The sequence below is a fragment of the Cebidichthys violaceus genome, unplaced genomic scaffold, assembly GCF_023349555.1.
Source record: "Cebidichthys violaceus isolate CVI_PGR_0920_01 unplaced genomic scaffold, fCebVio1.0.p SCAF_7, whole genome shotgun sequence".
Taxonomy (NCBI): domain Eukaryota; kingdom Metazoa; phylum Chordata; class Actinopteri; order Perciformes; family Stichaeidae; genus Cebidichthys; species Cebidichthys violaceus.
Window position 1 is genome coordinate 14,465,306 of NW_027176927.1, and position 24,327 is coordinate 14,489,632.

At 39.5% G+C, this 24,327-nt stretch overlaps 1 protein-coding gene across 6 annotated transcripts in view; it reads right to left on the reverse strand.

Annotated features, from left to right (window-relative positions):
- Positions 1–2,692: 2,692 nt before the first annotated feature.
- fhod3b (formin homology 2 domain containing 3b) overlaps positions 2,693–24,327 on the reverse strand; it is an 84,043-nt gene continuing 62,408 nt past the window's right edge. Inside the window, exons 7-29 of one of the 6 annotated variants that reach the window (XM_068735326.1) lie at positions 23,975–24,086; positions 22,143–22,237; positions 21,479–21,622; positions 21,063–21,310; positions 18,870–19,004; positions 18,588–18,758; positions 17,427–17,489; positions 16,767–16,877; positions 16,459–16,593; positions 16,010–16,060; positions 15,043–15,233; positions 13,646–14,194; positions 12,639–13,558; positions 12,129–12,287; positions 11,320–11,502; positions 10,792–10,911; positions 9,833–9,994; positions 9,517–9,707; positions 9,232–9,424; positions 7,608–7,631; positions 6,746–6,932; positions 5,651–5,812; positions 2,693–5,536 (exon numbers count right to left, since the gene is read on the reverse strand). In XM_068735326.1, coding sequence (XP_068591427.1) covers positions 5,454–5,536; positions 5,651–5,812; positions 6,746–6,932; positions 7,608–7,631; positions 9,232–9,424; positions 9,517–9,707; positions 9,833–9,994; positions 10,792–10,911; positions 11,320–11,502; positions 12,129–12,287; positions 12,639–13,558; positions 13,646–14,194; positions 15,043–15,233; positions 16,010–16,060; positions 16,459–16,593; positions 16,767–16,877; positions 17,427–17,489; positions 18,588–18,758; positions 18,870–19,004; positions 21,063–21,310; positions 21,479–21,622; positions 22,143–22,237; positions 23,975–24,086 — 4,389 coding nt within the window. In that variant the 3' untranslated portion in view covers positions 2,693–5,453. Of the gene's footprint in view, positions 5,537–5,650; positions 5,813–6,745; positions 6,933–7,607; positions 7,632–9,231; positions 9,425–9,516; positions 9,708–9,832; positions 9,995–10,791; positions 10,912–11,319; positions 11,503–12,128; positions 12,288–12,638; positions 13,559–13,645; positions 14,195–15,042; positions 15,234–16,009; positions 16,061–16,458; positions 16,594–16,766; positions 16,878–17,426; positions 17,490–18,407; positions 18,759–18,869; positions 19,005–21,062; positions 21,311–21,478; positions 21,623–22,142; positions 22,238–23,974; positions 24,087–24,327 lie in introns of all 6 variants that reach the window. The other 5 variants (XM_068735323.1, XM_068735325.1, XM_068735328.1 and 2 more) reach the window with 5 other exon arrangements.

Consider the following 24,327-nt stretch of genomic DNA (forward strand, 5'->3'; position numbering starts at 1 on the left):
CCGCCCCTCCTCAGCCTGGCTCGGCGTTCGAACAACCAATTAAGCCAGGATGAACTTATGAGACTTTGTCCAACCTGGCTTTCCCACTTATCCTGGATGTCTTTATTCTACTTTTGAACAACAGGCCCCTGGTGCTCAAACATTGTCAATATTTAAGGACAGTGTTTCCCTAGTTTCCAATTGTTTTATGTTAAGACGAGTGCCAAATTGTCCAGAGTATTGTTTTGTTAAAATAGTTAAAGAAAAAAGTTAAAAAACTGGTCAGGAATTTACTTTTGTTTGTTTGTTTGTTTACTACTGTTGTTTGTTTGTTGTGTTTTTATTGTGTTGCAAATGGACTTAGACTGGAATTTCGCTGTGAAAACCTGTGTTGCTTGATGACAATAAATTATCCATTGAAAGCTTCTTTCTTTTTTCAACTAACTATACTATTACATTTTTATAAAATTGTAAAAAAAAAAATTCGTCATACTTTGACTTATTAAATATTTTTTTGTACATGCTAAACTATGACTTTTTAAATCATGCTATACTATGACTTTTTTCAACATATGTTTTTTCGACTTGTTGACATTCTATACTATGGCTTTTTTACGATCTTTTACGACATTCTATATTATGACTTTTTTCGACATACAATACTACGACTTGTTAACAATTTTTTTCGACATACTATAGTATGACTTTTTAATTAAATTTGTTACATGCTGAACTATGACTTTTTTCCCACATGCTATACTCTGACTTTTTGACATACAATACTATGACTTTTCTACAACTTTTTTCGACATACTATAATATTACTTTTTTATGAGTTTTTTCGACATGGTATACTATTCATTTTTCATTATTTTTTTGTACATGCCAAACTATGACTTTTTAAACCATGCTATACTTTGACTTTTGTTTTTGTTTACATACAATACTCTGACTTTTCTACAACTTTTTTCAACATGATATATTATGACGTTTTTACGAAGTTCTTCGACATAATATACTATGACTTTTTAATGACTTTTTTTGACATGTTATACTATTATTTTTTTATATATTTTTTGTATATGCTAAACTATGACTTTTTTACGACTTCATTTGACATATTATAAAATTACTTTTACAACTTTTTTCGTTATACTATACTATGACTTTTTTGGACATACAGTACTGTGAGTTTTTAATTTTTTTTTTGAATTACTACAATATTACGTTTTTACAACTTTTTTGACATGCTGTACCATGACCTTTTTCGACATGCAATATTATTAGTTCCCAATTAGTTTTTTTAATAGTTTTTTTTATACAAATTCTTCGAAATACTATACTATGACTTTTTTATGATTCTTTGTACATGCTAAACTATGACATTTTAAACCATGCTATACTTTTGACATGCTATACTCTGACTTTTTTCAACATACTATAATTTAACTTTTTTATGACTTTTTTCGACATGCAATAATATTAGTTTCTAATGACTTTTTTTTGTCATGCTATACTATGACTTTTTTTCAACATGCTACACTTCATAGTGTAGCATGTTGAAAAAAGTCAACATGCTACGAAATACTATACTATGAATTTCTCTTCATAGCCTCTTGAGCAATAATCCTCATATTATTCTGGGACTTTTTTATAATTCTCTTTTTGGGCATGCTATACTATTACTTTTTTGGACATACTTTTCAATGATTTTTAATGACTTTTTATTACAAACGTTACTATGATGTTTTACATACATACATTTTTTATGACTTTTGCAACAAACTGTACTATGACTTTTGCAACATTCTATACTATGACCTTTTTCAACACGCTATACTATGCCTTTTTTATAACACGCTATACTATGACTTTTTTCGACATGTTATACAATGATTTCCTTTGACATTCTATACTATGACCTTTTTATTATTTTCATGGCATCCTATACAATATTATTACTTTTTTGACTGAGAGCGTGACATATCTAAGTCAATTAATCAGATTTAGAGGGATCTGATAAATCTGTGAGGAAGAGGATGTAGAAGTATGCAACCTTTAACTTCCTATCCCAACTAGGTGGCGGTATTACTATGATTCTAAATTGTCATGTAAATGATATACGACTTTGTTTATCATACACTATACTACTTTTTATGACAATTTCTGTGACAACCTACACTTTTTATTACATATTTATGGCATACTTTACTATGACTTGTTTATGATATATTTATGACCTGTTTGTACTATGACCTGTTTGTACTATGACTTTTGTATGACATTTAATGACATACTATACTGGTATAAAGCAATACATGTCTTAGGTTTCACTGGATTTGTTGAGACTTTTTAGGCAGGATTTCTGCGCATTTTTGATGCTCAATTATAATTTCCAACCGTTTTGTGGGTAGCTGTCTTGTTCATCGTTGACTTTGCAGTTTATTCAAAGCACACCATAATCACATTTAGATCCATAACACATGCGGACATATAGGAATTTTAAACAAGACCAAATGAGGTCTGTCTGATGTCCATGTGCAATCCCCAGATAATCTAGTTTGGTAAGCTTGTCATTGACCCGCTCTTGAACATAAAGTTAATTGAAGCATGGTTTGTGTGGACTGCTTCTTCTTCCCCAAACACGTTAGATTTGACACTTATTTTTCCAAAACAACAAATTTTCAAGATATAGTTAAGAAATGTCAAAAAAGAAGTTTTAATGAGCCTTTTTATTATATTTGATACATGTTTTTTTGCTGTGGGCATAGACACAATAGAAGCCTTGGTTGTAATGCACTTGTGTCAAGTTCCACAGCGATGGCACAGGCAGCTAATGTGTAGTGGGCTAATGTTAAATTAGAAAAGAAAATGCTGAGTGCAATGAAATCAAAGGCTTCTAAGGGATACCACAGGACTAAAAGGTGAATTTCATCAATACGTGTTTCACCATGTTTGTTAACTTTACAGTCTGTGAAGTAAAAAGGTTTAATACCACAAACCCTACAGCTCTGAGAACCTAAGTGAACCTCCTTTTGTATCAAGCAGAGGTGACACATAAAACCATTCATGGCTTGGTTTGCTTAAATTATATTTAGAATACTGCTTTTAGTCTATGACACACTATTCTACACATGGAGCAAAAAACAAACAAACAGAGAAACATCATAAAGACATGACATATACATCATTTTACAGCATTCCCCCTATTATTTTACACATCTATTCTGTCTTTAACAAAAAACAGTACAATCTGGGAAACACAATGAGCTCTTCCCCCATAACTTCAGTTCTTAGAAGAGTTGCATGCTACACATAGTCTAAGGTGCTGAATAATTTTCAGTTAATTCGTAACAAAACAAAATAAACATACTGCTGGTGTGGTTTTGTGTAGCTTTATGTAATGTTGCACTAAATTCTTGTTTCTCTCAATGGCCATCTTTCCATCACAGTGTGAATTTGCTAGTGAATAGATTTATCTAGCCATGATGTGAACTGAAATGATTATTATAAACACAGCCAAGGCCATTCCAAATTAATAGCAGAATGAGTTCATCAACAGTTCGAAAACAGACAAAATCCAAAAGTTAAACTGTGGGCTCCGTCTTGTTCGCTACAATACAGATTTACATGTTTTAAAACAGATAATGGTGATATTATATTTGTCCATATCACTTATTATCATGTAACCCCCGATGTTCTTATTCATAGTTAGGGAATGAAGTTCCTCGCCATGTGAATAGCAAACTAAGATCTCCAGTGATGCCAGTTGAACTACATGTTCATTTGGCCTGGTCTATTTTTAACTCCTACATTTTAGCTAGATCTCGACTAGAGTGGAACAATGCATTTCTATATTCTACAGTAAGGCAACACGATACAGCTTATGTGCATTACCAATCCTAAATTGTCATAAATACTTTAAAGCTATCTTCATAACATACTATTTGATCCAAAACAAAACATGGAAAAGCATTTTTTGCCAGAACAAGTCTAAAAACACTGGTTAAAAATAAATCACAGCTCTTGAATGATGTACACTGCAGTATTATCCTCTCGCCCCTCACAGGCTGCACATCTGTAGTAACATTTTCTTGATTATATGTCCCTGAAAAGATCTTAATAAATAAATGTCTCTGAAAGGCACTCTGAGATGTGCAGCTCATAGTTTCTTAGAAAATAAAACTACTGATCTCTGAAGATTGCCCACTTGTAACGCTGTGCTTGCTTTCCTTAAAGCGTTCAGTCAAGTGGGGAGAATAGGTCGCATGATGCCACTTGTCTACATTTATTTAAGCTAAAAATGTTGATGAGCATTAGTATGAAATGAGTGGTATCACCAGTCTCACACACAATAACTGGACTGTTGACTGTGATCTTTAAAATATGTCTCTGCTAAATGTCTTATCCAGTCAACTAACAGACATTTGACAAAGCTTTTGATGTTCATATAACTTGAATGTGTCCACTTTGATTCGACATTAACATTACAAACTGGGGTGACCTGCGGTGACCGTGGCTAAGTGGAGAGCAGGGCCGCCTTTCAATCAGAGGGTTGGCGATTCGATCCCCGGCTCCTGCTCTACTAGTCTCATGTCAATGTGTCCTTGAGCAAGACACTTAACCCCAAACTTGCTCCCGTAGCTGCGTCTACGGTGTGTAGATAGATACTGAATTGTAAGTCGCTTTGGATAAAAGCGTCTGCTAAATGACCGTAATGTAATGATGTAATGTAACTGTGCAACTATTGATTTGCTGGTTAAACTGTTGAGTATATTTTCAGATGTCAGTGGTTCATCAGTGTCAACGATTTCAAATTCCATTGATACCATACTTTTACATCCAGTGCAATTGTTCCTTATTTGAGCACCTTCTTGAGCAAAATGAAAAGAAACATAAAACTACCACAGTAGTAAATAACAGAATAACCCTCTGCACAAAGCCATCTATTCAACAGATAACATTTCTTTATATTTGTCTCTAAAGCTGCAGGGCTGACACTAAAACTAAGCAGCAGAGAGTGTAGTGTCTGTACCACACTTTATGCCCTTTGGATTCAGTCAAGGCCACTGAGATTGAAGCAAATGCACTGCCAACTGTTTTGATGCCCTCCACCTTGACAAACCCACTTTTTCGCAGGTGTTTGGAAGCAATGTCACGTTCGAAGGATGATTGCGATTTAACCTTGTGAGGGAACGTCATTGATGTTTATCCAGCAATAGCAAATTTTGGTGGTTTGAATACACGTTCTGGTTCTGCTCTCTCTGACCATCAGTTCATGAATAAAACCTTTTATCCACTCTCTTCAGGAAGCACTTGTGATAAGCCTATGTGAACCAAATGCATGAAGATGAGGTCAACTCATCGAAGCTGTGAGGGAATTTTAGTGCCAAGCCAGAATGAGTTGCCAGTTTGGGTGTAGGCATTGGTGGGGCAGTGAAAGGGCTTCGAGACGTCCTGACAGTATGTCCAGCTCACACCTGCATCTCTGAACCACTGGACAAGCCGAGAGCGTTTGCCTCCTCTGTTGTCAAACCATTCTTCAGTGTCCTCCTCACTGTGCAGCCAAAACAAAAAGTGAATTATTACAGTGTTTTCACTGGCAGATGATTATATGGATCTGTGCATGATAATAAATTATGCCACTTGGCCGATAGTTGACATGACTCACGTGACTTTCGGTTGGCTCGGGACCGTCTCCTCTCCCGAGGTTGCGTCCGCTGACTGGGCCCCTGAGTGGCTGACCTTACAATCCTCTCCATGATCTCATCAGCTGTATCATCTGTGCAGTTCACCGGGTCGTCACTGGCAGAGCACCATGGGGTAACACGCCCTAAAACAGTAAGGTCAGTATGAATAAGAAAACAACAGATAAATTGTATAACAGGGCAGGTTTAACAAAACAAGACTAAGTGTCTACCGCCTTCTAAGCGGTTCTGTGAGGTTAACAAGGCTAACATCAGCATGCTAACATTCTTAAAATAATGCTTAGATGCTAATGTTAATAAGGTATAATGTTATAACAATTGTTGTAACAATTCATCATTTTTAGCGATTAGTAATGCTGACAGAGTACAAGCTGTACAGCTAAAACAGAGTACAGCTGACCAAGTATTGGACAAAGTCTCTGGTCTCCAGAGACTTTTTACTAAAAACCATCACAAATGTGAAACTCCTGCACTGCAACAGATAAAAGTCAATATGATTTATCATCTGGCAACAATTCACTATACTTTGACTGTTTTTAATGACACTCTTTTAAGGCATACTGTACTGTAACTTTTTTTGCAATTTGTTCTATGGCACATAATATGATGGTATTATGACTTTTTCATGACATTCTTTACTATGCATTTTTGTTTCTCACTATACTGTAGTAGCAGTATGGCTTTTTTTAAGACATACTATACAATTACTTTTTAAATTACATTTTTATAACTATTCTATGATATTTACTATGATATTTTCATGACATACTATACCATGCATTTTTTGACATTTGAAGTGTTTCGCTGGTGTAACCGGTTAGAACTTGAAGTAGCTATGGTGTTTTACAATCAGGATTCCTACATATACCAGTCCTACTGAATGAAGAACTTAAAAGGTTTCAGGAAGGATTACTTAAGTATAAAACTGAAATACTTGTGCTGTGCTCCTGGAACAATTATAGCCACAAAAGAATGTAAAATTGCAGTGTACTGGATGGATGGTAATGATATAATAATAAAAAGCTATTTTGGGGCTGTAACATGTTCATGAGACGGACCTCTGGTGCTGCTGGCTCTGGTGCGTGTACGGAGGCCTGGCACCGTGGACGTCACACTCTCTCCGCCCTGCAAGCTGCTCTTTAGTATGGCCTTCATGTTCTCATGTTCAGCTGCATCTTCAGCATACTGGATACCCTGAGGCTGAATCTCCTGTGAGTCTGATGGGGCACCGCCAAATTTACCACTCTGGAGGGGGAGGCGGAGGACAATGGATTAAAATTTCGGACATTTTATTAATAGGAGATGTAAAACTTAGCTCGTTGTTCTGGCACTATTAGTATTTTGTAAAACAAGCTTTAAAGATGAAACTTCATACAGTTTAATCTCTACTAGTGGCACAGCACTTTCCAAAATTAAAAACAATTAGTCATTTCGAAGAGTTGAACGTTTCACATACACATTAAAATTGCTGTTTATTCTGTGACACACACACACACACACACACACACACACACACACACACACACACACACACACACACACACACACACACACACACAACTTCCCATGATGTTTGTTGCAACAATGCAGACATGCCAGGTTGCAGAGTACAGCTTCCCTTTTGCATTCCATTCATTTATACCAGGAAGTAGCTGCAACTCCTCCGGTGAGATTTTTTTAATGCTCTAGCTGACATCATGCGAGCATCTCTTTTGTCTCTTTGTCAAAACCGTCAAGCTTCCTCATTCATGTAAGGTTATCCACCCACATAGAGCCTGTCAGTCTTACTGATGACTTGTCCATTGTTAATCCTCGTAAATACACCTGTTATTGTAAAGTTATGACAGCACAGTCTGGTTGAATGTTAGTCACAACAGAAAGTTCACATGCACTTGTTTACACACAAAGTCACCCCCCTACCTCACTATCATCGTCATCCTCACTCTACAGAGGTAAAGGAAATGGAAGAAAAAAATGCCAAAAAGTGTGTTGTAAATACAGTATACTGCTGGTGTCAAGTGAAAACGTTTTATATACAAAGTGACAAATATTAAAGTTTTTAGGTTTTCAGATTGATAAACACACTACTGATTTATCTAATTGGTTGTTACAAAGGTTGTAGCATTTTCTCAAATCATAAAGAAGCCTGTAATTCTTGATTTGGGTTGTAAACGTTCAACATTTTGGGAAATCCGTCTCATGCCAGTACAGTAAATATCAAGCTGGACCCAGCAGTCGATTAGCTTAGTTTAGCACTCAGACTGGGAACAGGGAAAAACACCTAGCCGGCTCCGTTCGAAAGGGAAAAAAAAAATCTGCCAAATCTAAAGCTAAATAACACGTTATATTTGTACAAAAAACAAGACATTGTGATTTTACCTGGGCTTATTGATAGTCAGATTTCTATACCTGTGGCAAAGCAAGGCTAGCTTTTCCCCCTGCTTTTACTCTTTATGGCTAAAATAACTATCTCCTGATTCTATTGTCATTTAAACAGACATGTATCGTGTATCAACGCTCAGCAAGAAAGTGAATAATGTCAAACTATTAACTAAGTAACATACACAATTTGTATGTGATTTTTACCCAGCTATATTATAACTAGGACCATAACTAGGAGCATTTCTGACTGAACATCTTTGTAAGAGTGGGGTAAAGTGATAGTCCAGATTATTTGAAGTAGGGTTGTATGAGGACAGCACTCTCTGATGGGAAGTGAACTGAAAGTGAAACTTATCTATGCTCTATTCAAAGCCAGCAGACCTCATTGACAAAAACAGTACAGATAAGTTTCACTTACAGTTCAGTTCGTCATTGCAAAATATTCTAGCGTACACTTGAATTTATATAGCTTTTGTAGGTGAGTCTTTCTTTTAGGTGTCTAAAATAAATTTTACTGCTGCAGCCCTTCACCGCAGTACATTGCTTTGCTTCCATGCTCGTACTCTTCTCTGCTTCTCCAAACTCTGGTGTGCCGACCTACCTAGCTGCTGTAGGTAATACACTGACTATAGATAAATACCTTATACAACCCACTTCAAATAATCCGAACTATCCATTTAAGGTGTTGGCCTTGTTATTTCTCTCTCAGGGACATCCAAAGGTTTGAATTTTCACACAGTGATTGAATTAGGGTCCTTTTGAAGAGAGAGGGGCCCCTGCAAAGGCTCGCTGTGGAGTCCGCTCTGAGTAGCAGACTCCTTGGGGTTTAAGGGATTTTAATCATGCAGGGAGGTGTTTGCTCTGGCCTTTCTTAGTCTGCTGCAGCTACAAAATGAGATACACTAAAAGCAACTCACTGATTGTTGTTACAGTAACCTATACATGTGATTACCAAGGAACTATGCTTATGTAATTGCAAATGTATGCCATGTCCCTCAGAAACACCACATTTGACGCTTTAACCAGATTATGGTTATAACTAGTGTCCAGGGATTACTCATATTGTCTCATAGAAATGAGAAAGTACAAACTAAACAAAGGCGAGGATCAGGAAATGGAGAAAGTGTATGTAGGACCCTTGCTCGTGGTGAGGAGCACTTACATCTGTTATCATTTTTCCCCTGGTCTTATTCCTCTCTCGGTGGTTGGCCCTCTTCTGTTTCTGCTGTAGCACGCGCTCTCTTGTTGTGCGATACTCCAGGGCAAATTCACTCAGGATCTTGCTAAAGCGATGAATGCTGACCTCACGCACCGCATATATCGGATGGCCCAGGAACAGCAGAAAGGCATGAAACCTGCAGATGTTTAGAGAAACATCACATCAATGTACAGAGATCCTTTGGTGGAAATAAAGTTCAAACATGCTTCAAAAAGTAACAAAAGTCACCTGTTGAGTATTCTTCGATGTACAATCTTCAGAATAATGATTCTCTCTGCACAATCTTTGAGGAAGTCTGACATTTTTTGTTTCAATGGTGGTTTCATCTCGTGTTTCGCAATGACCTTGAGGTGGTCCCATGATGCTTTGCATCTTCGCTCCATCTGGGCCAGATTGTCTTGAAGCTGGTCAAAGTCCACCTAACAAAAATATCACAGAATTGTTGAGGACTCTCTTCAGTGGATATGACATTTCACTTACTGCTACTAGTGACAAACTAATACTTTGGACAAATTGTTTGATGAGTTTTTGAAAAGTAAACAACCTTGGTCAAGCGGGTGATCGCTCCTATTTCAGAGTAGAGATCAGTGCTGTCTGGAAACTTCTCCACCACGATGGAACAGGCATGGTGCAGCAGGGACTGCTTATGAACCGTGTCCTTCACCTCCGGGACTTTCTCCAAATAATTCAGCTCAAAGCCTTTAGCCTAGAGATGCATGGATACACAGCAACACAGTTAGAATGTGGGACGGAAACAACTGTCTGAAATTAAAAATCAAGAGCCCCTAGTCAAGGACCAAATTGCAGTGAATTTCCTTTTTGGCATGGTCAGAAAACGGGGCTCAATGGAGTGCGCCAAGTGTAGATTCATTAGGCTGGTGATTATCAAAAACCACAATCTACTTCAGACCTGACTGATTGTTCTGCTCACCACAGTGGAGCTAAAAGAAACCCGGGCATATCATGAAAGACATAATCCCAAAAGGATCTCCCTTGTTCTGCTGCCAGTTTTAAATGGCTTACTGCAAAATATAAATGCAGCCATTATTTACGGGAACTTCTTGTTTTGATATTGATGACTTATGTTTCCCTGTTGCATTTTTGGCTCTCAGATTGCATTGACATACAGACAAAACCTCCATCACAAAGTAGAACACAAAAGTGCAAGGCAAAGATACAAGTTCACACACAAGCAACCACACACACAATGTCAGAAAAATACAACCCCCCCCCCCCCCTTTTTTTTTTCTCCCCCTCCCAGACAGACAGAGCCAGGTTCAGCAGAGGCCTTGGCGAGCATTTTTACTGTAGAAGGACAGTGTCTGGTGCAGACAGTCAGGCAGCACATTCTTCTACACATAGAGAGTCCACTGTTATCCATTCCCAATAAATATGTGTGAGGGAATTTGGGAGGGGGGTATGGAGGAAGTGAGTAAAAGACAGAGGGAGAGAAAGGGAAAAAACAGGAACCTCTGAGCCATAAATGTCTCGAGGGTTACTCACATTAGTGCCATTGAGGAAGTTGCCAATGGCCAACAATGTGGTCAAGATGTAGCGGAGTGTCTTGTTTTTCTCTAACTGGTCCATCCCTTCCTTGAGGTCCTGCAGAGGCTCTGCCACTTCCTAAAAGAGCATGAAAATGCAGTCAAGAATCATGTTATCTATCTTTTCCTGTTCACGTTTCTGTCAATTGATTCCGCTCTTCTCTATCCCTGATAACAACTTACAGTAAACGGTCTGTTTATCTATCTTTATGATATACTGTATATACATAGGTCTACAGTCACTGCAGCTTGATGTTAACAGGCTAACTGTTTCCCTCTGTTCCCAGTCTGTATGCTAAGCTAAGCCAAGCAGCTGCTGGCTGTAGCATCATAACTACTGTACAGACATGACAGAGAACAACTATTCCTTTAATACCTTTAAAAGTAACAAAAGATAAATGTTGAAATAAATGAAGTGAAATAATGTTTTACTTCTGTAACGCCATAAGGTGTGCTTGTGATTAAAATTGACAGGGATGTGTCTGACCTTCTCAATAAGCTCATAGTCCATCTTGAATGCCCACAGCTGCAGGCGAGCAGACAACTCTGTGATGGAGGAGAGGGTGAGAAGGAACTGTTCAGCACTGCCCAGGGGGATATCAGGGTTGACCAGCTGAGCCTCCTGGATCCTCTGCTTTTCTTCCTCTGTGGGGATCATTGTCAAGATTTTCTAGAAGAGTAAAGAAGAAATCAGAGAAGAGGATGGGAAAGGATCAAGACTTATAAAATCATTCATCAAGTAAACCTATCAAAAAAAAATGGTAACGCCTAAGTTAAATTCTTGCTTTGTTTATATAAGATGTTCCCAATTTTTCCTACAAACTTGTGTGACATCTGAACTTTCCTTGTCTTTGTTGTCTGGCTGAAGAGATCCCCAGAGACAAAAGGTGGGGAGGAATACTCCTTTTTGCTGAGAATAAACTCAAGGTGAAGCTCTGGAAACTACAGGTTATATAACCCCAAAGGGATGCAGTATTAAATATTACCTGCTGAAAAGCCTATGGTATGGTTTTTAAACGAGCTAAAAATATGCATGTGGAGCTAATTTTTAATCATTGCTGTGATTGATTACGTGAGAACAGCCATGCAGCCAGAAAATCACATGTCAACATTGTGGGCCATCCCATCGACAGGAGTTACATCTCTCTTGTTTATGGAAGTGTATTTTGGTGTGCTGCTGAGTAATTATCATTCATAAAAAACATTTATATTTTGGATTTAAATGGTTTAATTGAAGGACTAGACAGTACTTATAACATACAGGACCAATTTAGGTACATCTTAAAAAATGCTTACCTCAATGCCTTCCTTGTTCAGTGCGTACTCATCAAAGTTGAGAATAGCGGTCTTAATGGTGCGAGGAGGAGGTAAGACAGTTAAGCCAATGTTTATAGCATTGCTGCGTTTTGAGTCCAGGACTATGATTTCTTGTCGTTTGCCATCAACCGATGCTTTCTAGAAGAGATACAAATCATCATTATATTAGATCATGTAATTGGGTATTTCGCCTGAATAACCCATGGAGGTGATTAAACTAATGTAGAAAAGAAACACACAATTTTCTCCTCTCACCAACATTGAGAAGGCTTTCACCCATTTTAAATGTCATCCAGGGTGACAGTAGTTTGGCAAAATGTATCACTCAATTATTCAACCAAATAACCCTTTCTTATATGATACCAGATAGCAAGAAAACCTGAGCCATGGGAGAGAAGCCAAGGCAAATTAGAATTGCAAATTAAACCTCCAAAAGTATACAGTAATACTGAATGGTTCTACTATTACAGCAGTACAACACTAAGTTACCTTTGTGACAGGCAGCTCCTTGGATTTGGACTCAAACAGCTGCTCTAGCTTGGATGTGTCCAGTTTAACTGGCTCCAGTTTGGACCAGAGAGACTCCTTACAGAATTTATGACTGTTACAATGCCAGTCCACGGGACGCACTTCGTTCCAGAAGAGTCGGATGGTCTTCTTTTTCTTTTGGAAGAGAGGCATCTCCCCTCGACTCAGCTGAGGGGAGGGCGGAGGGATAGGGGCCATGAATGGTGGGGCTGGGGGCATCATTTTGCCAAGGATGGGAGGAGGAGGAGGGCAACCAAACAGGGGCGGGGGTGGTGGCAGTGCAGCATTACATGGCAGAGGTGGAGGCGGTGGTATGAGGTCACCTGACCCCAGTACACTGTCCATATCTAAAATGTCCATGTCATCCTCATCCCTCAGGTCCGTGAAGTCGATTTCTTTGATCCTCAGCTCCCTAGGTTCGGCCATCAGCTGATCCCAGATATAGTCGGACTCTTTCTTAGGGGTTAGGGTTGATGAGGCAGCGATTGATGATTTGTCAGTCTGCTGCTGATCTTTTGAGGCCTCGACTTCAGGAGGAGACGTTAGGCCTTTGACCAAATCTCCAAACTTCTCCGCAACTGCTCGGACACTGCCCTGGTTGTCCAGATGTCCTACCTCCATCTTTTTCACATTTTCTTCTCTGGCTTGTCTGTGAGCCTCCAGTGTGGAGATCCTGCTGGCCAAGCTAGCTACAGAGGAGTCACTGACCTCTGCATCCTTCTCACATTTACAGTTTTCTTTCTCCGTTTCTGCTACATTCCCTTCATCCTTGCCAGTTGTTGCCTGAGCGTAGAGCATGTCCAGCATGAAGCGCTTGCTGTTGAGTATTTTGTTGCACTGGTCGTTCACATCTGCGTCTTTAATGCACTGTGTCCATTGGCCTGTTGATACGGAGAGAATTGTGACATTGACAAAAATATACATATTTGATTATCAAAGTAATTGAATAAAATGAGTATCGATCATACCTGCTTCAATGTCATTGGTGAGCTTCTCCTCCCGCTCCTCCCTCTCCAGAGTGCTACTTGTGGAGGAGATGCTGGATGCAGAGCAGTTGTCCTTTTCATTCACTTCCTCGTTCTGTCTCTCCTTCTCACTCAGCAGTACTCCATCCTCGACATCCCTTTCCGTTGGCTGCTCCTTCTCAAACTCCTCCTCTAACTCCACATTCACCTCTACATCTGGCTCTCCCACTTCTGCTACATCTGCTACCTCTGCCTCCTCTACCTGCTCTTCCACATCTACCGTGTCCATGTCCTGTTTCTGTTCCTCAATCTTCTCCTGCTCTTGCCTCTCTTCCTTCTCCATGCCTGACTGTTCATCTGATGCTGCCACTACATTCTGGTCGGCCTGAGTCTCAGCAACATCCTCTGTCTCTGCAGGCGACTCTGTCTCAGTCTGCTGCTTGTCTGGCTCGGAGGGAGGTGTGGGGGAAGGTTCTGATACTGTTAAGTCTGGCGCTGGACTATTGGTTCTGGTCTGTGGGTCAAGGTTTGGCTCTGAGATATGTTCTGTTCCTGGAAGAGAAATCAAAACAACGTAGCAAACTTGTTACTTGCAGTACTTCAGTTATGTGTGTTTATATTATCTGATAGTCTTCAGAAACATTCTTTGTTTATAATTAAAACAGCTTTAAATTGCTTCCTGACATGTCCTTAATTGCACTGAGAGACTGTACATTTCCAGACTGCAGAAATAATTTACAAAGCAATCATCAAATTCTGTTACCATAGCTCATGATCATACAACACACACACGCACACGCACACACACACACACACACACACACACACACACACACACACACACACACACACACATACACACACACACTGTAAAACACAATGTGAGTGGCTGAGAGGCAATGCTTTACCATTTCTGAGAAAAAAAAAAAATAGTTAAATTAAAACTTTTGTTACCAAAGAAGTATGTTTTAGAAAAATAAACTACTGTACTTTAGTATTAAGAGAAACAACCCTTTTGATTGCAAGCCTCAAAACAATGAAGCTGCTTAATCAGTCTATTTAGGCACAACACATACATTTAGATACAGCACCATTATTATCACAATTATTATTACAAATTATCTATTTTCCTAAAATCTTACTGTATCACTTATACATTTTGATACACACAGATAAGTCAAGCAGTTATTCTAAATAATCCCTTTCAGCAGAAGTGCAGCTAAATCTAATTTCTGTGCAATAAACACTCGTCAACTGTTATTGCCAAGCCCAGTGTGTGTGACGGGTGCACTGACAGCAAGTATAGTCTCTGCCAGCTATGCAAGCCAACATTACAGTCCATTCATGCTCATATCACTCAGGTACTAATGATGAATAAATGGTTGGCAAACACTAGTTACCCGACGTCTGGTGTGCAGTGGCGACTGTGTTTTCCTGTGAGATAATGGACGAAGGTGTGACACAGTGGGACACAGAGCGGCTGGCAGGGTTGGGACTCAAACACAGCGTGATCTCTGTCCGTCCTCTTGTTGGCACCTTGGGGCGCTCTCGCTCACACTCCTCTGCGGCTAGCCTCTCCACAGCCTTGTACCTGCAATAATGAAATTTAGCTTCTAGAAGTCTGTACACTTAGGTTAAGATGCATACTGATCTGTTATAAAAGCTGTTTTAAAATTGGTCAGCCATATAATCACATAGAAACATACATGCAAATGATTGCAAATCACAATTTTGTTTTATTTTTTTAATTTGAAAATGCTACTTTTTCTTTTAGGGGTATATGACTTCAAAAAACAAGCCCCTGAAAATATTACATATTAGTGATATTAAGGCTACATCGAAGAGTGATGAAGATATTCTGTTCAGTTTTAGTGAATAATAGCCATTATGTCAAAATGTATGCTGTGAACATGTGCCATACTTGTTAGGTATTTATAGAAACATTGAGCTGTATCCCATTACTCAGGGAGTCAAATGATGACAAATGACATCCATTTTTTATTGAAGTTGCCAAAGTGCTATTTAACTTTTATGAATGGTGTTTACTGATCTCAAATCACAGATTTTTTACAGGGGTAAAAAATACAAGGGCAAAAGAAAGAGCTATACTTTATATTGGACACACTCATACAGTCAGAGGGAGACAACCGGATCACATCCATGACAAAACGCAATTACACACTGGTTCTGTTAACTTTGGGACGTCTTATTGGGGAGCAGGTCTAAAGGAGCTCTAACACGTATAATTCATCCTGAGGCTTTACATCTGCTTTTGACTTTAAACTAGAATCTCAAAGTATTTACAAACCATCTTATCTTTTATCTTATTTGCAGCATTATTGTCAGATCCATGGGAACCCAACTCACCTTTCCTCTCTGGCTTGTCTTGCTTCTTCCCTCTTGTCAACACAATCTCGACTGAGATAGAAAGATAGAAACAGTGTCAAAATGTAGGGCCTGAATTCACAATCTGTATAATGTAATATTTCAATTACTTAACTGAAATTGATATGGTGAGTGCAAAGAAATCAAACAGAGCATCATAGAAAGGTACAACAAGACATCAGAGCAGAACATCTACTTTTGAAGATTCTTCCTGCCATGATCCAGTATTTCTCATAATCATCATAAACAAAGACAGCCCAGCTTTTATCTGACTCACGGGGGATTTGTGAAAACTGTAGCCACCTATTTCTAAAAATACCAACCTATCTTTATTGGCTGTACAGCTCCCTACAAAGTAAAGAAATAATATATTCTTTCTGACATGAAGTCATGTAGTATTTTGACTAGTATTTCCGTTGGGTGAGACTAACTTAAAACGGTTCCTCTCTTCTCTTTCAATTCTCTGCAGACGCTCTTCTCTTTCCAGGCGTCTCCTCTCTCTCTCTGCAGCCAGAGACTCCTGATGCTGTCTGTACGATGAAGTAAGCAAGCCTCCTAGAGCAGGTCTAAACGATAAAGAGAAAGAACAAATGTCATAACATTATCACAATTGAGTCATTGGTTTGTATTTAAATTTTGGTATTTACACATTTTTTTTCAAATGGGAGCTTTATAGGTATATGATCAACCATACAGACAAAATCTTCTGCATCAGCTGTGGAAAAGTTAAGATGCCAACCTGTCAACTGGTTTGGAGTCTGGTGTGGAGGTTGCTGAAGTAGTGAAGCGATGAATGGGTGATGTAGGAGCCTTGTGCCTGCCAGGGTATGGACTGCCATTGGCACTGATTCTGTTAAAAGAAGGGGAAAATAAATGCTTTGTTCACTCCTTAAACATTTTTCCACTGAAAGACAGAGAAGGACGATGAACAACAACTTCAAGAATCTGTGATGTGAATTCCAATGTCATACTGCTGGATAGCTTACACTGAGCTATGACTGTGTTGAGTGCTCTTAAGCACTTCTCCCTCTGCATCTGAATAGCTTTCCTGTGAGGCCATCAAAGTCTGAAGGGTATCTGCAGGTGCACTGCTCATCCATGTATGTGCATGGGGACAATCTTTCTTAAATGCATCTTTTCATTAGACCTACTCTTTTCTTTGAGGCCTTGTATTTGCGATGTTGAATCTGATGGAAGATTATGCACATTTTGTCCTGGAAAAATTGCACAACACATTGTGCATGGGAAACACACTAGTGTTCAACTACAAACTTTTCAGGCAGATTGAATTATGTGCACATCTTCCTGAGATTAATGCAAACCACAAGGCCTCAGAGCCATCATACATCTTGTCCCTGCACACTCTTGTTACTCTTGACCTGTTGACACCTAGCCTTACCTTTCAGCCCAGCTGGGCTTTCTAGCTGTGTAAGATGTAGGAGAGTTGTTTATATCTGTCAGACTGAAGATGGAAGTGAGAAAAAGAGAGTAACAGTCAGATCAGACACTCCAAAGATCAAATAATGATATATTAGTCATACAAACAACATAGCGAGACAGCAGTCAAAGGTTGGAGGGCTGCAAGACCACAAAGCAACAGAGCCAATGGGGGAAAGACCATATCTCTGTCTGTCTTACCTATTCAGTGTGCCATTTAGAAGGTAATAAGACTGCAGTAAAATTCTAATAAATACAACAATTTTACTTACTGTCAACTGTATTGAAAACCGTGCTTAGATGGAATTTAGCATTCAATGCTAAGGAATTGCTATGTCATTCCAGCTTTGGTTGACTATCATGTTTCTATTGCTACAGACCTCTGCAGAAACATGAACAGTGAAGAGACAGTGACTCATGTTGTAAACTTTGAATTCCTTAATTCTTTGAATTAATTTATTGATTTATCTTGGATTAACTGTGGTGCAGAGCCACAATGGAACACAGATGAGTAGTAAATGTCAGCAAAATAATGCTTTCCAGCAACTTAAAAAAGGAAGTAATTATGATTTTCCTTTTTCTGGTACAGTATGTCTTTGGAGATGGCAGATCATGCAACATAAATCACATCTGAGGGAAAATAAAGGCAACTATGATCAAGAATTTTTTTTTAAAGGATGAAGGAGGTAGTGAGGAACTAAACCACAGCATGTCTAACACAAATAACCTGATGGGGCGCTATATAGAATAACCTATTTTTAAGAAAAGATAGGAATTATTGAAAATCTGCTTTTACTCTTATGTTGCTTGCAGTTGTCTTTACTGAGTGTACAGTGAGCTACAAAGAGACACAGACACCAGTGATGGGGATGACGGAGTGTTTCCTCACTGTGAGGCGTAATGGTCTAACACAATCAAAAGAACTGTAGCTCCTGCCCTCTACCTGTAGTGCCTTTCTCTGGCCTGGCCCTTCTCACTCTCCTCGGCACCGACAGATACCTGGCTCTGGCTCAAGTCAGGTGACGGAGGGAGAGGTCCAGGGTTAGGGGGAGGGAAGGGGGGTGAGACTGGGATAGTCTGACAATAACAGTAATCACAGTCAGGTGGCCGGGGAGGAACCCACCAAGGACTAAAGGTCCTCTTTTTAGGTGCAATGGACACAGGAGACGATATCCTGGTCTTGACGCTGAGATATTCTCTCTGCCCTGGCTGGTCACTGGCTTTAGGGAGGATGTTGCCCATACACTTTAAGTTCAAACACATGTTAGGAGTGTCTGCTACAGCCGGAGCCACACTAGGATGACAAAATACAACAAAGTAGGAGTCCAAATGGAAGAAAAACTATAGGGAGAAACTGTATGAGGGAAAAGGAGAATGACGTTTGGAACCTGTTGGCCTAGAATACCTGTGAGCGCCCTGTCTAGAGGACTCAGTGACTGGATGACTTTCATAATCTGCCTCGTCCTCCTCATCCTCCTCCTTCTCTCCCTCCCCATCCTCCTCTCCTTCCTCCTCCTCCTCTTCTTCCTCGTCCTCTTCTCTGTGGTGAGAGGAGGGATCAAGGGTTGAAAGGAGGAAAGGGAGGATGTAGGCAGGCAAGAGAAAAGAGAAAGTGGACAGAGACAATGAAAACACAGAGCAGAAGAAAGCCCAGGCGAGACAACAGACACAAATGACAAACACCAAAAAAATTGGAAGTATAACAAGAGAGACAAACATTGAAAGATGTGGAAAAGGGTTAGTAGGTTTTGACAGTCAACAGTCAAAAACTTCTGAAAATATTAGAAATGGATATGCATTTACAGTTACAACTATTTAAATGTAATTCCTATGGCATTATTAAATACAAATGAAATAAATCCTAAATAAATCAATAATGGGGACATGCATTTTTTTAATTTAAATTGGCCGTGTATTGAGTGAGAATGCTGCAGATGTCAGCTGCTAAACAGGCTGCAATGTAATTGCTTGGGTCAATTCTTCATGAGCAATCTAAGTGTCTAACAAAATTATGTAAACCTACAGAGAATTTTTTTTACCTTTTGTTTGATTCAGTCTGTTTGTTATTGTGTCATGTGACTTGTTGCCAGAAGACAACTGTGGAAATGAGAGTGAGAGTTGTAGAGAGGAGAGCCGGTGTCATCAGAGTTTGTTGTGTTACAACAACATAAAACGTAGCTTAGTATTATCTGAAATATTTTTATTGTCATGGCTGAATATTAAGCTGATTTTGACAATTTAGAATGAGACTTCTCCTTGAGCAAATCTTGGTGAGACACAATAAACAACAGACCGCATCAATAGAAAGGTTAACAAAACTATATTTCTTTGTAGGGTCCTTTCCATAATAATTTCCAACACTTAAAAAGACAATCTAAGTCTGTCAGTGGCAAAAACAAGCACTTTTAGAGGACTTAAACTGACGGTAATGAATTGTCCTAAGCAATTACATTGCAGCCTGTTTAAAAGGAAAAATGGGTTAAATGCGAAACATACCAAAGTTACCTCCCTGTGATTTTAATTGAGGAGAAAAATATTAAATTTCATAACAAGTGTTGGGGATGTAGAAGATATGTTGTTTGCTTGAGCAGATAGTCTGGGATACTTTGTCATTCACAAGTCTGTGGCCACTTTGCTTCTGGATCTGTCTCGGATGTCTGGATTTCATTAACAATATGGAAAATGGTGATCTTCAAAGGCAGCTTGGATTTCCTGTGGTGGACTGGAAGAAGCTAGTCCAGAATGACGGTATCATATGACCTGCTGGACTGAATTTAAGTATACCTGAAGACCTGAGTGCTACCAAGAATATTAGGGCATATGCTAGGCGACAAACAATTCCTAGTTTAAAATTCAAGCCTAATTTTTGTCTTCTAATGTATGCCCTATAATAATAAGTGGAATAAAGGGTTAACATGACTTCCATGAAAAGGAAGTGTGTGACTATGTTTTTTCTGGTGCTTTTACAGAGCATAGTCCAAGCTACTGCACAATTAAACAAGATTGCAATTTGCTTCTTGCCTGAATCACCAGTTGTGGTTTCTATGAGTTTGTGTAGTCCCAAAGGTTTGCTGTATAAAAACAGATGGCACTGTGGAGTTTGAGTTAAATCCACTCTCACTGAAGGAAGCATGACTTGAGACAGAGAGCAGATAGCGCATATCATGTGTTTACAGAAGCTTTCTGTTTCCATCTGAGGTAGGGGAACGTCTTGACAGTGGGGAAATTAATTCAAATGTCACTTTGCAGTAACAGTCTCCTCTCTGCCGTTCTTTAAATTACTATATAATTAAATTCTCTGCTTTGGCTCTGGACAGAATAGACGCATCTCTCCAAGGCTGAAATATAATACAACACTTGCAGTCAAGCTGTTTCCTGTGAAACAGAGTAAAACTCCATGGAATAATTTGTGACTCCATTTTAGTTGCAGCTATCTCTCAGGGCTTAAAATATACAAGATCAAAAGAAACCCTCCTGGCTGAACTTTTAAAACAAGGATCGGACCAAGTTCAAGCTAAAATGGAAGAAAGAATTAAGTTTCTTTTTTTCTTTTGAAAATCTTCCACTTTTCCATTTCTCTGTCCTCCCCCGGCCTCACCTCTCACTGATGTCTTCAATACGTTGGCCACCAAAGGGCAGGAAGCTGCTTGCATGAGAATGAGGGCCGCTGGGTGATGCTGGGGCAGAAGCGTGGCCTCTGCTATTCTGGAGTGAATGTCTCCGGCTGCGTCTTCTCTCCAGGCCTCGCCTTTCGTTGGTGCCACCAACACTGGCCCGTCTGCGGTCCTTACGGACGCTGGGAGGCAACTGGGTTTCATCGTCTCCGTCCTCATGTCGGAGAGTCAACTGAATCAAAGGCATCACAGAGAAACCTTGGCACACACTTCATTGCTGGCTGCCGTATAAGTGTGTGAGGAGTCATTTGACCTCAGTCGATTGTGGGACACACATGTCCAATAAAATGACATGAATTTTAGTTGTGATGAGATAATGTGGCAGTGTATGCTTCCTTACCTCGTAGATGTTGAACTGTTCTACGAGGTCGAGGTCAGAGCCTTTCCTGCTCAGGTGTCTCTGGGCCATGGCTTCAATGCCCTGCTCCTCAAGACAGTCCACCATGTCGTAGTATGAGTCCTGGTCTGGGAGGGCTGCCAGAGTCTGAAACACAAATGCATTCAATAGAAAAAAAAACACAATAAGAGTTCTAAAATAAAGAAAGATTGCCCGAGAAAGTGAAAGGGTGTAAAATTTCTTCGAAAGTTGTTTTGTTTCGACCTTGTATTGTAATCTGTAGCCAGATATGGTATCTATATATGTATGTCAGTATTTTGACTCCAGTTTAATTGGATCAAAGTTTCCCCGTGTTTGAAAAACAACATAGGTTCATTATATACATGATACTGTACAATCCATTCTTATCTTTAATGAAATGAATATGTTGTTGCTGCAACGACTCCTTTACTTATTAATAAGGGGGAGCGAGAACAGTGACAATGAGTCAGATCCTACCAAAGTCCTTTGAAAAGCTCAATATGACAAAGGGTCTGGAAGATCAGATCAAATTTTGGAAACAATGCAGATAAGAAACCCAGAGGGGGTTTGAAAGATAGAGACCAAGAGAGAAGATAATACAGTTAAGGGGCTAGTTGCGAGTCCTAGATGGTATTCTTTCACTGACCTTATTGATGAGTGTCATTGCATACACCAGCAGCTCGGTATCCACTCCATCCTTCTCATCTAGGATCTCCATGACGTTTGACCACAGTTTTGTTTCTGCAGCAGCAAAAGGCATGCAACACATTGTATATCAAAAGAAAATCTCCACCAGGTTATAGTAAAGTCTTATTTAATCCATTTGCTGATCTTAGAGCGTAAAAAACAGTTGCAACCGTGCAGCTCCATCAGGGTTTCAGTAATCAAAACAAAAATAGTTTTGTCATCTCATGGCTCCAGTAAGAGAAATGCAGCCATAGCAGTTTTCCTCCAGAAAAAGTAGCAGTGGAAAAAACGAGTTGATCACTGGAGAAGCCGCGTGCCTCAGACACAAGTGTCAAGTCCACCTCCTTCTCATCAGGAGTCTGGGGATCAGGTTCAGTCTTCTTACGCAACAGCAGAAGTGACAGGATTGGGGAGCTGAGACAGAGGGATACCTGACCCCTGCAGGGCTGATGTTCAACCGTCTGTTGTACAATGTGGAGCCTTTAGAGAGGCAGGTAACTCAACCCCGCTGCAGACAGGAGTTACAGTCTTTCTCATAAGCCTCGTTCCATGCATAGCTAGGGAGCTGCCCAGGACAACTGATCTGACTACTGTGTAATAGGGGACTGTGATCTGCAGTCAGCTGAGCAGCACTACAGCCGCCATGGATGACTTGATTAGAAGAACAGAAGGAGAAATCTATCCTAAATGGGAATTTACATTATTTCATGTTTACATTATTTAGATTAGATTAGATAACTTTATTAATCCCCGGTGGGGAAACTCACTTGCCTCCAAAAACACATACAGACAACAATCGACACAGTTCACAGTGCACAACAGACAAAAAAACCAAACACACTACAAAGAATAAATAACACCAGACAATGCCATATGAAACATGATAATCACATGATAACATCAGAAAGATGCTAAATCTAAAAACCACATAAGGTGTTCATTAAAAAATCTGACTGCTGCTGGAACGAAAGACCTTCTGAGTCGTTCAGTAGAACACTGAGGCATCCTGAGTCTCTCACTAATTGAGTCCAGTGAAAACACAGTGTAATGGATGGCCTTCAAAAGAAACAATCGTTTTTAACTTGACCCTTGTTCTTTTTTCGACAGTGACCTCTAGTGAGTCTGGGGTAAGGCCAATCACTGAGCCAGCCTTTCTGATCATCTTATTGATCCTGCTGCCGCCCCCCCCCCCCCCCACAGCAAAGTACAGCATAGAAGAGGACACTAGCTAAGATCCCCTGGTCGAAAACATGAAGAAGCTTTCTGCTGATATCAAAGGATCTAAGCTTCCTCAAGAAGAAAAGTCTTGACTGATCTTTTATAAATACAGCATCAGTGTTCTTCTTCCAGTTTAATTTACTGTCCAGATAGACCCCAAGATATTTATATGACTGGACAATTTCTATCTGCTGACCCGCAATTATCACTGGGGAGACCTCCTCCTTCTTCTTTCTGAAATCAATAATCAACTCTTTGGTCTTTCCAACATTTAGTTTTAAAAAAATGTCATCACACCAGCTGACAAACCTGACCAAATCTACAGTATTCCTTTAATATTTCACTGCTGGTTTCACTTGAGAAATTGAGAGTAGTAGAGAATTACATCTGATACAATTTGGAAGTTATTTTAGAGGTATGGAAACAATCTCTCATTAGCTGGAAATTTCCAACTCATTTGGTGTGATACATCACACGATGAATTGATAGAGTCTGACAAGCTCTTGATGCCCTGACAGTTGCTTCCGTCTGCAGGTATTGACTTTAACATCCTAAAGTCTCCCTAATGCTCACCTCTTTTGGCATCCACAACGTTCACAGCCTTTATGAGCAGGGCGGCGTTAGACTCGGTGTACTCCACAAACACCAGCAACAGTTTTAGGGCTGTCTTCACCACCAGACGGAACTACATAAAGAGAAAAAATACAGTAAACACAGAAATCACAATGTGACACCAACCCCTAAATCCAAGCAGATGATGCTCTAGCACTTTCAACTATTAATGGTATACTATTGTCTTATAAAAGCTTTTCCTGTCAGAGACAACTTTGTGATAAGAACTTCCTGTGACAATCAGAATAAAATTAAGACTGGATTATAACAAACAGTTAAAGGGACTTAAAATACTGTTGCAGTCGACATAAACT